At 39.2% G+C, this 12,500-nt stretch overlaps 1 protein-coding gene across 1 annotated transcript in view; it reads right to left on the bottom strand.

Moving 5' to 3' along the window:
* The window catches only part of LOC137980387 (lactadherin-like), a 7,840-nt gene extending 1,137 nt beyond the window's left edge, over positions 1-6,703 (bottom strand). Inside the window, exons 1-3 of the mRNA XM_068827829.1 lie at positions 6,572-6,703; positions 1,706-2,074; positions 300-628 (exon numbers count right to left, since the gene is read on the bottom strand). Coding sequence (XP_068683930.1) covers positions 300-628; positions 1,706-2,072 — 696 coding nt within the window. The 5' untranslated portion in view covers positions 2,073-2,074; positions 6,572-6,703. The remainder of the gene's footprint in view (positions 1-299; positions 629-1,705; positions 2,075-6,571) is intronic.
* Between the last annotated feature and the right edge of the window lie 5,797 nt (positions 6,704-12,500).

Here is a 12,500-nt window from a genome sequence, read left to right as displayed (position 1 = left end):
TCCTTACCAGTTCCCCCCCCCCCCTCCATCCACCCCCTTTCCGCTCCTTCACTACATAGCTATAAGTGCGCGCGAGATGTTAGAAATGTTGTAAGTGTGAGCTACTCATGTGCAGTTCTTAGTTTTTCGTTTGACCCCGTTACGACCTAAAAACAGCGAAACCGCCATCGTAGTGGTCTCTTTTTTTATCTCAGTACTGTATTTTAAACTTTCCTCTAGCAATGTTTTCCTGAATAATTTATTAATTTCTCTACTAATATTAATGGTCTTGAGGACAATCTTTTTCAAACGACATTTACCTTTTCAGAACCATCGCTTCGATACGCATTCCAGTTTGTTCCGTCCAAGCTCAACAGAATTTTGTAAGAAGATACCCACTGAAGATGAGCATAACTAGGCCTCCCCTGTGTTGCTATTTTTGTCACTACTGTCTCCTTGCCAAGGTCAATTTGCAACCACTGTCCAACGGCAAATGTTCCTGCCGACCAAGAGCCAGTACTTTGACTGTTTTTCGCATTGTTGAGCCTGGCTTGCCAGGGTTCATGTGCGGCTCCCCATGTTGAAGAAGCCGTCACCGCTGAGTCCGGTATTGCCCTACTTTCCATTCCAAGCGGATGACTGCGGCATTCTGTGGTTAGAGTGATAACAAATTTTAAGGTCTTCACGGTTGAACCTTGAGCTGGAAAGCCGCGTGTGTCAGCATGATCAATTACGTGAAAGCAATCGCTAGCTGGAACTCGAACTCACATCCTGTGAGAAAACCCTTTCCTTAATCAACAACTTCAACCTGTTTATTCAAGCCTACCTCTGTAATTTGCACGCTTTATACATTTTTGTGTTGTATTTGTACTCATTAACATTTGTCAGATATTTATATTCAGATTTGTCTCTCATGTAACACTTGCACTGAGCAACGCTGGAGTTTCTGCCGAAACATGTTGCTCCGCAACATTGAAAATCGTTGTTTTGTATTTAAAAGTTAACATGTCTCTCCTGTTCTCTAGACCTCTTGGTAAAATACAAAGAATAATAAAGCGACAACTTTCTTATGACAATGGTCTTTCAGGCTTCCCGTATGGTTGTTTCAGTTCAGTTGGTGTACGAATATTCTCTGGAATCAGTGTATTTTACTCAGGCTTCATAGACTCGATTCTCTTAAGATTACAACTCCGATAGCCTTAACCTTCCCGAAGAGTACATCAGATTCTGAACACTCCACACAAATATTAAATTCCCCGAACGCACTTGCGAACCTAACAATTACGTCATCACGTACACATGGATTAGCCTCTCAAATTGTTTATCCACTTCAGCTCATTACGCGGTCTGTCGGTTAATGTCCATCAAGTCAGTCGTTTAACAGCCTCAAAATAACAATATCGTTGGTTGAGCGAGGCAAATTCATTGTGCTGCACGTGAGGCACCCATTTTATTTCATATTTTTGTGGTACTTTACATAACAACAATATGAAATGAGGCTTTGACGAGAATTTGAGCATAACAAATGAACCTTCCACAATTTAATATTAATCTGAAATCCGGCGTTCGTATCAATTTACTTTTAGGATGATTCGCCCGCATTGTACCACGTGATTCACGAAAGACGTACCATAGTGCAAAGTTATATTTGAAGGTGACATTTCATCGACATTGCCGTCCTATTTATCTTAAAGTCCACATTACTTCATTTTTGGGCATGACATACCTTCGCAAATCAGGAACGGTGTGCATATCAAATCCATACCACAATCGAGCTGAGTTTTGCAAGGTATAGATCGGAGAGTGTTTATCATGTAGTTTGTATAAAGCTCACGTGTCATGTCTTCTGGGTGAGACGCATGCGTCTTGTCATTCAGTTCACATCTTTTGTCCACGCGATAAAAGTTGCTGCTTTTACATCCGGGATATGCCATGCAACGCCAGATACAATCTTCTATTTTGTCTGCGGTCTCTGTCTTGATGGTGTGGTGTCGAAGAACTTGTCCCTGCACGGAGTAAGTTGCTGTGCAAGAACTCGCAAATTCTGACCTCAACACCAAGTAGATGAGTAGAGATATCACGGCAAATTTCATTCCTGTGTCGACAAAGAACAATTTTAAAAGTCTCACAATTGTAGAGTATTTTTATTACAGGGCGCTAGTAAATTTTGATTCAGATTCATAAAGCTTAGGTCAAAGTCCGGCACAAGGCGTTATGATATGAAACTTAGCGTTATGGAAGTCATTTCGCGATTATTCTGAGTCGTCAAGTAAAATATGTAACAACTAATTAGGATTGATAATGGTATGTTTCAAGAAGAGAAAATTGAAAATTTTTAGTAGGGTTCCCACCACCCTGCGAGCAGAGCCTCCTTTTGTCTTTTTCTTTACTGAGCAGGATAAAAGGAGGCTCTGCCCGAATCGCGTCAACTCTTTGAAGCCGCCGCAGCCCGAGTCTCTGGACTAGTCATTATCTTGTTTTATCTCGTCAAACCGGTTTTTCTAGTGCGAGCGTCCGTTTAGTGACAAAACCGATGGTTAAAATTGAGGCCGCTGTACCATGAAAAACCAAGATGGCGGCGAGATCTGGCATATTAGGCTTGGGTTCGAGACTGTATCCTGGCAACATGCAGCACATATTCAATAAAGATCTTACTCAATTCATGCAGAGCCTTTCTCGAGAACGCCAAAATCGAGCAAGCAAAAGAAAGGCCCTGCTAGCAGGGCTACTTGAGCTACTCAAGTGACGTTAGAAATGCACCTGACACTCTATCTACAAGTCTTCAGAGGGATATGGATGAAGTTGTGAGATGGTCAAATGAAAATAAGATGATCCTTAGTGGAAGTAAGACCAAATGCATGATGGTTACTGGTAAAAGACTTGCTAAAAACATGGAAGAAGACCAATTGTTACTCAAAATTAATGGGAAAAGGTTGGAACAAGTTACGTCTCAAAAGCTTTTGGGTGGTTATCATTGACGACAAATTAAATTTTGACGATCACATTGAGGAACTTTGCAAAAAGATATCCCAACGTATAGCAGTATTAAAGAAAATGAGATGTTTCATGCCACTCGAACAAAGAATGCTGTACTATAACTCAATGACCAAACATGGTTCAAGCATATGGGCCTCTTGCACTATTGATAGCCTAACTCAAGTGATAAGTTACAAAAACGTGCAGCCGGTGTAATACTAAATGCAGACACTAGAGACAATAGTATTGAGCTATTCACTAAGTTAGGATGGCTTCCCTTTTATGATGAGGCGAAGATCATAAAATCTTTGCATGTTTTTAGACGACTGCTTGGGGATAGCCCGTCTTATATGAATAGTATATTAACAAGAAATGCCGATGTACATAGTAGGGAAAACAGACATGGGGATTTTAATTTAGTTTGTCCACGTTTTAAGAGGGAAACAGAGGGAGGGCGTTCTTTTTCAGTATCAACCACGAGATTTTGGAATTCCCTTCTAAGAGATATTAAGTCGAGATCATCACTTTTAAGTTTAAGTAAAACCTTAACTGGTTTTTTTACTGATAGGTACCAGAACACTGAACATTTTAAGATAAACTAATTTTTCTATACTTATTTGTATATTATTATATTATACCTTTTTAGACTGTTTTAGATATATTTATATTTAATTGTAGGAGGGCCACAAGTTTATCAGCCTTAGCTGTTACGTGCTCACCCTTGTAAAATAAAGTTGGTTGTTGTTGTTGTTGTTGTTGTTGTTGTTGTTGTTGTGGGTTCCCACGTTCTTCATATAAATTCTAAAGGCGTTAGTTTTTAAAGAACATCTGGTGCTTCGCCGATGGCTGTTTGAAACACGAGAATTTGGCAGTATAACCTGAATTTTACAGAGTAAAATGCAGACTTTTCAAGTGTTGGTCATTCCTTCGTCTGGAGCAGATATTACAAGGGGGTAACCCTCGAATCGTCAGCTTTGTAAATATTTAGTCATTTTTAATACGTGGCTGCCAGCACGAAATTTCGTGACAACGTTATTCTACGTTTTACGTGAATGGCATGCGGTGCAGCTGCTGTTGTGTCTACATTTCTTTCATTACTGGGCCAGTTTTGACTACAGCAAGGGACCCAGATATCTCATGGAGTGTCTTAGGGACTTTCAGATCTGCGACGGCCAAGTCAACGAAAACGCCACCTCAAAAAATATCTTTGCACAGTCATTTGTTATAATTTCATCTCTTTCATGTCGTACAATGTGGGCGAATTATCCTAAAAAATAAATTTGGTACGAGTAGTTTTAGAGTAAAAATAGAAAATGAATGGACTTTTGTCACCTGGCGGCCATTCTGGTCAATATAGTTTACGACATAGAAAGTGCTTTGTACGTGGTTTTATTCACGAGTTGTTTGCTCGTACCTCGCCCGTTCGGGTTTTTGACACAAACAACTCGTGAATAAAACCCCCGTACAAAGCAATGTCTATATCGTGAGCTGTTTATTACACATAAGACGAGAATCTTCATTGAAATAGTTTTCTGAACGCAAATTAGAAATAAAAACTCACTAACAGTAGAACCAAATGCAAATTTAATAGCAATGGAAAATATCGCTGTACATGTATATCAAGGAAATATTTTACAATGACTGCAAAAATACTCGCGCGATCATTGGCTAATTTTTATTGTCAGTAAGCGGACAGACACATAAATTTATAATTTATGCGATAATGACGCGATATTGCTCGCGTCAGATTGAAGTTTCTGGCATTTTTGTCTCGCTTTCTTCTCGACGTGTTTTGACTGAATTTTGACCCCTCTGCCTTTTTGTTATTGTAAAAAACAAATTGATGTCAGTTTTTCATGCGTCTGTCCTGTTATTGACAATGAATTTCGTCATAACATTGTGAAAGTAGTCTGCGGATCCACTCGGCTATCGCCTCGTGGATCCACAGCTACTTTGACAATGTTATGGCGCAATTCATGATCAATAACAGGACAGACGCATGAAAAACTGACATCAATTTGTTAAAAGTGCTGAACGGAAAAATGCACTTACACAAGTTTTTTTTAATCTAAGTAAGATATCAGTAAATAGGATAAAGTCTCATCTAGTCACTGTCTGATTCAATAACAAAGTACGATTTACACGAGATGCGCGAGTGGTTTGGAAAGGCCTTTACGCTATCGTTGATTGGTTATACTTCAACACGTGAAAGAGCTGTACGCCATTCTGATTGGCTTTATAGGCTTTTTTCAAATGTGAAAATAAAGCGTACAGATTTCTACAAATAAGCTTTATGGAATAAAATTCTCATGTTATGTGTAATAAAAGACAATACATTTCCTACGCCGAGCCGCGTTTTCAGTCCCTCGGGACACCAAAATGGTCGCCTTGTGAAAAAGACCCATGGTTCAGATTTGTGCACCCAGGTTGTCGAGACTTCAAAACATTTCACGCCGTTGTTAAGCCGAATACCGGTGCAAAAGTATGTCCTAAAACACGTGCAGCACATCACTCCTCTTCTTTTAACCAATGTCACCAATGATATAATTGTTTCGTTGCGTTGTCGTTGCCGCAGCTGTCGTTTTTTTCTTAGGACCCGTCCACACTAAAAGTGTTTACAAACGTATCCGGTTTCGGTGTCATCGAAACTAGACGCATCGAAAGACGACTATAAGTCCCAAGAGAAAATAAAAACAATGCTTACGCACAATTTTGGAGCGACAAAGAGAGAGTATTATGGTATTTTTGATAGGGGAGCTTTGTTGATCAGCAATATTAAATACAACAAGACATCCACACTGCGAGCGTTGTCAAACAGAACACAAGAAACTGTCCTTTAGCATTCGTAAAGAACAAACATCAATGCATTTTTGCCTGATAATCTAAAATCTACCTGATCTAAGAGAACAATTTAGTATTCAAAAAATCTGCAACTGAAAGAAATTTGATTGCTTGACTTTTGAACTGTTTTTCATGAAGATAGCTGCTACCCTAAATGTTCAGGTAGTAAGGTCCCCATTGACAAAATTATGAAAGAAGATTAATTAAAATGATCCCCGTCGCACTTATCTGGATCATTTCATGACAACTCTTTTTTCGTCTCGGCTATACATTCATTTCATTGACAAAATTATGTTATTTCATAAGTGTACGTATAAAATTCCATTCTTCGCTTTGCTTGATAATGGTTTCATGACGATCCCGAAAATTCACAAAATGAAGTTTAGTAATGCATGCTGAATTTCGTATTTTTTTTGTAAATGCGTAGTGCTTATGGTTTTTTTCGGCCCGCGCCCAAAAAGATAGAGTTCGTCACCTGTTATATTGAAAACGGTCGCAACAGTACTGGGTTTTTCATTATCCGGTTTGAATAAATGAAATAAGAATTGCTTTTCGCAGGTTTCCCTGCTTTCTTCATTTTGTAGCCCGAAGACGCGCTGATTACGGTAATTAACTTTTCAATGTTTCACCACAACAGAAGGTTGTTGAACGAACCGGCTTATACTCAAAGTTTGTCAGGTTATCACGGAATAAATCGGTCTGGGATTTTCAATATGGACACCAAGCAATTGACGGTTAACGTCTGATAAAATAAAAGGAAAAACAAACAGCTTACTTTGTTATAATCACCAACAGAGAGAGCTGGTATTGAGAAGTTCGATACAAAAATCTTCAGATTTTTCAAGCCGCACAGACGGGAACAACTGCCAAGGTGTTTTTCTGTCGATTTAAAAGGCACAAACATTTACTCTATTTTTAATCAATTATTCATGAGAAGAAAGCCGGAGAAAGCACTTTTCACGGCAACTGATGTGACCGAATCTAAAAAGAATGGTGTTTTAATATTATTCCCATTTAAAAAATGTCAAAGCAGTGCCATTCGATTTCGGATGGAACAGCGTGCCTCTAAATTTGACATATAGGGTGCGTAATTTATGGAAAATCCGAAAACGGATTCTTGAATCCAAAAATGGATTTTGCGTTTTTTGGGCAAAATCCAAAAACGGATCATGAATCCAAAGTATCCACACTCGAGGAGGATACTTCGGATTAAATCTAAATCCGGTTTTTTGAGATTCACCATTTCAGCGTTTTTTTGGGGAAAGGATATGAAAAAAGTATTTTTGACAAGTGGTTTTCCATGCAAAAATGATACACAATGTTTTTCTGGCGCCATTTTTACCGTACAATCGAAAACATAAAGAGGTCAAAAGTAATTAGGTTTCCTGCAAATTTCACACGAGGAATTAGCACAAAAGGAATATAAAAGGAGACATGACTGGGTGGGTAAGAAGGTCCATTGGGAAGTTTGTAAAGAGGAAGGTTTCATTGTCAATGAAAAGTGGTATGAACATGTACCTGAGCTAGTACTAGAGAATGAGAGATGTAAAATATAATGGGATTATACCATACAGACTGATAACGTAATAGAGGCTAGAAGACCGGACATTGTTGTTGAAAAGAGAAATAAATGTTACAAAATAATAGATTTTGCAATATCATATGATAGCCGTATTGAGGAGAAAGAAGTCGAGAAGGTAGTGAAATACCAGGATCTAGCAAGAGAATAGACTAGTTTCGAATTGTGCAGCAACAAAAGAACAGAGTCGAGGTTCAGGGGAATAATTAGCATTTTGTATTGTTCAAAACAAAGGAAGATGCAAATTATTCCCCTGAACCTCGACTCTGTTCTTTTGTTGCTGCACAATTCGAAACTAGCCTATTGAAGAAGTTCTGGAAAATGAAAACAATGGTAATTCCAATTGTAATCGGAACATTTGGAACAGTTCCAAAGGATTTAAAGAGGAGACTAGAGAATATTGGTATAGAGACCAAGATAGACGAGCTTCAGAAAAGTGTTATTCTGAACACGACAAGGATTCTTAGGAAGGTCCTAGAAGTTTGAGGAGACTTGTTGTCACCAAGCTTCCTGGAGTACTGAAGTTCCATTGGAAATCCAATGTGCGAAAACAAGATGATGATAATAATAATAATAATAATAATAATAATAATAATAATAATAATAATAATAATAATAATAATAATAATATCCTCAATAGAGATTCAAGTTCTTTCAGGTTTGGTGGTAAATTATTGAAAGCTTGTGCCCCAGAATAAAAGCACCCTTTCTTAGCAGATTCGGTGTGAACATTTGGAAATAAAAGGTTAATACCATTACGCCTAGAAAAACAATTATGTGATGACTTGACAAAATATTCTTTAAACACATCTGGAGCATTGTTATGGACAAATTTAAAAACAAAAGTTAAAATATGCATCGTAGAACGTGCCTTAAGGGACATCTAACTTAAGGCGCGTTTACACGACAGGTGAAAAATGGCACGGGTCGGATAAAAAAGTGGAATGGTTCCATTCATTTTTGTAAAGAAACAGTGAACTTTTATCCGTTCTGCTACGGAACCATAGGCCCCTATGGTCCTGTAGCGGAACGGATAAAAGTTCACTGTTTCTTTACAAAAGTGAATGGAACCGTTCCACTTTTTATCGGACCAGTACCATTTTTCCTCTGTCGTGTAAACGCGCCTTTAATTGTCGCAACAGCTGATCGTGACTAAGGCAACTCAGCAGTTCTTGTTTGTAACCGTTCTAATGTTTTACATCTAGAAGGAGCTTAATTATTCCAAACAAAATCGCAATAATCTAACTTAGGAAGAATCATAAATGTAAAGACTCTTTCAGCTGCGTGAACCGTGAGACTGTTTCTGACCCTACTTAACGTACAAATCAAGGTGTCTAGATACCTTATTAACCAGTCGAGTAACATGTTCCTTGAAAGACGCGGTCTAGGTATAATACGCCCAAGTACTTATAGAAAGGCTTACAATTGAGGACTTGATCTTCTACTAAATAAACACCCCAAAGATTGTCAGAGTCAATTTGATTGCGTTTCATAGCAGTTCCAAAGATCACATATTCAGTTTTCTTAGCATGAATAAACAAATCGCTCTTGGTAGACCAATCTAAGAGAAACTTGAGCTCGACATTTAACACCTGCAACTGCTGGTTTGCATCTGAGGCTGCGTAAGAGATGACGGTATCATCAGCATACATTAATACATCTGTGGCATTCAAAGAAAATAGCAGAGGGCCCAGTATGGAACCTTGAGGAACTCCGGAGACCACTTGTTGAGGCCGGGACAGGACACCTCCTACGAAAACTGATTGGGTACGATCAGTTAGGGAATCAGACATCCAACGATGCTCATTATCACGAATTCCAAACAATTGCAATTTATCAAGCAAGATTTTATGATCAATAGTGTCAAAAGCCTTACGGAAGTCCACAAAGATGGCACCTGTTAGCTAACCAGCATCCATGTTCCTTCTTATGGAGTCAGTAAGGAAAGTAATTGCACTCTGTGTCGAATACTTACGACGGAAACTACATTGGTATCTAGAAAAAAGGTTGTGTGACTCCAGATGATCCACCAATTGCTGCTGGACAGCACGTTCAAGAATCTTTGACACCACAGACAAAATTGAAATCGGACGATAATTGTCGATGTCATCCCTCACCCCAGCTTTGAAGAGTGGAATAACCTTATCATGTTTCCAATCATGAGGTATATACTGAGTCGTAATAGACAAATTGATAATATGTGTTATAAGGACGCTGATAGTTACAGCACTATCTTTTAGCAACCTGAGACCATCAAGGCCTGTTGCTTTTGTTGTCCTTAATTGTAGTAACTGTTTGCAAACGAAACCATTAGTGACTGGTGCCATGTAAAACTTATCAGAAGAAGACTTGGAACAAATCGGCCAAGCAACAGAACTTCTTTTGAATCTATCAGAGATTCTTAAGTATTTACAAAATTGATTTGCAATACTTTAAAAGCCCGATTTACACTACAGAACATTTTCGGCACGGCTAGTGTGAAATTGGCACGGGTGCCTAAAAAGAGATCGGCAAACTTTGTTTACACTACACCATTTTTACCGTATCAAAAATACCGTGCCAAAATGTTTGGGCCCGGGTAAGTTCTCTTCTAGACATGCGCACTTCAATTATAATCAAGAACGTCCGCGTGATTTTGGTGGAGAATGAGCAGCCATCTTGAAATATACGCTAGCCTATATGAATTAAGGCTCAAATTTGGCCCTTTAAAGTGTTTACACTACTTTTTCTATCAGAACCGTGCCTATTTTTTCAGCATCCGTACCATTTTTACCCTTGCACGGGTAAGAATTTTGGTTCGGCACGAATGAAATTTGGTACTGACAGCTTGTTTACACTGCAAATTTTATCCGAGCCGAACCTTTTTTTTTGGAACCCGTGCCAATTTCACCCGAGCCGTGCCAAAAAATTTCTGCAGTGTAAACCGGGCTTTTCTTTATCAGGCCGTGATCGCTTGACCATCACACTTCAAAGGATTAATTGAGTCCAAATTAGATGATGATTTATCAGGGAAATTTTTCTTCATAGACTTCCAAAAGTTACGTGGATTGTCGAGATTTTCTAATAATAGTCTCTGGTTGACATTAAGTTCGAAATCGCAGAAGTCACCAAGGATTCTGGCTGCCACGAATTTTTTTAGTTATCAATGGGACATGACGATCACAGCTTTGAGGAAATACGTTTTTAGAACTGGACCATGCGAGGTTCACATCAGAACTTGATAGAACCGAGACCCACGAGGCACTCTGAAGATCCTTGTTAAAGGTTTCTTTGTCGTACCTGGCGTAGTTGTGACATTTAATTATTCGTGCTTGGAACTTTAACGAGTTCATTATGCGAACGCAGCCGACCATGTAGTGGTCACTTAACCCAGAGGAATAATTAACAACTATTCACCGAGGTGGAGGTGGCTAGCGGTGGGTAAATATCCAACGCTAGCCACCGACACTGAGGTGAATAGTTGTTTTAGTTAATACTAAAACAATGAGATATTATACAGCACAAAAAATTAATTTGGATGTTTTCTTCACTTGTCACGGATGCAAATCAGGACGACATTTTTTCCCGAGTTAATTGCTTGGAGGTAAATAGAACAGGATATTCGGAGTTTGACGAGCCAATCAGCGCCCGCGTTCAACGCTATCCACTGTTTTAGTATATACTAATTAACAATTATTCCATGAGCGCGCGTTGGATATGAGATGATAGATAGCCAACGAGGCGCGTAGCGCCAAGTTGGCTATAATCATCTCATATCCAACAAGCGCGAGTGGAATAATTGTTTTATTAAAAACGCCCCCAAAATATAGAAAACTAGACTACAATAAAAATAAAAAGGCCGTGTTTGTAGATCATGGTATAATGGCTCATAACCCATGATGGCTTAGCCAATCAAAACTCTCGAATTGCATTATCCAATGATCCAGTTTTTAATAACAAGTGTTAGTATATACTAAAACAGTCCTCGACCGTTGATTTGGAATCGCTGAGCGTTCTCTTCGACTTTCAAAAAAAATTCCTCTGGTACCCAGGGTGCGGATGAAAGGACAATCCTGGGCAAGACTGAATTTGAAATCTGGGGCGACATTGTAGCCGCAGACCAGCGGGACACATTGTCCATGAAGAACCTAGAAAAACGACCAGTCTCTCCGGAGTCTGTGGCGCAATGGATGCCATTCGATTCTGATTTTACAATTGTTCTTCCAGCCGTTGCCAAGCAACTAGTTTAGCGTCCAGACCTTCTCATGGGCGGCACGGTCACCAAGGACTTGCAAAGGTGCTTATTTCGTATTCTCACAGGTCAAACTTGAGAGGGCATACATTTGTGTGATCAGCATCGTTTGTATCTGCAAAAGGCAAATGTCGAGCTGAGATTTGCGTTTGCCAAAAATCAACGAACCTTGTTTGATTTGAGTTAATTCCTTGCCCATTTGCTGCGGGAACCGAGAAACGTCTCCAAAGATAGGACCAAGTGAGAATGAAATTTTTTTCATGCTTGCACGACAAGCAGCGGAAGCAGCTGACCGCCTTTTCCCGTTGGATCAAAAGTGAAGCTATATCTCACTGTTGTGATACAAAGTACATAAGAAGTTTGCCGTTGGATCATCCAAGAAACTGAAGTTGCTACAAGCTCTTGTCAATCACCGACGGCAACTCCTGCTCTCCGTCTTACACTCCACTTCACATTTGTCGAGTACTTCAGATCAAAACTCGAAATACTCACGCTGCTGTGAATTTCAATGAACGTGAACTTGAATCAGTAAAATAAGCCGTACGTAAACTAAGTTGACGCTTAATTTTAACAAGACTGGCCTTTTTAGAGTTTATCAGTGACCCTCGTAAGCGCGATTTCTTCATGCAGAAGATTAAATGTTTGGGTCAGTTTGTTTCGATTTTTTTTTGTTTGACTTGCTACCACGTGCTCAGAAACAGACAAAAAGACTGACAGCTGTCATGGGTTGGAGTCCCGTACAAGGATGGTTTTTTTGAGGATTTTTGTCGTTCCACAAGCGACGACGATCTTCACTTAATTAATTAAATATCCACAGTTCGCGTGTATGAATTTCATACATCTTTTATCACAGCATGCAAATCATCGACAGCAATCTCTTTCAGGCGCTGTTAC

Source organism: Montipora foliosa, chromosome 12 (genome assembly GCF_036669935.1).
Source record: "Montipora foliosa isolate CH-2021 chromosome 12, ASM3666993v2, whole genome shotgun sequence".
NCBI lineage: Eukaryota > Metazoa > Cnidaria > Anthozoa > Scleractinia > Acroporidae > Montipora > Montipora foliosa.
This window is presented reverse-complemented; position numbering and strand designations above follow the sequence as displayed.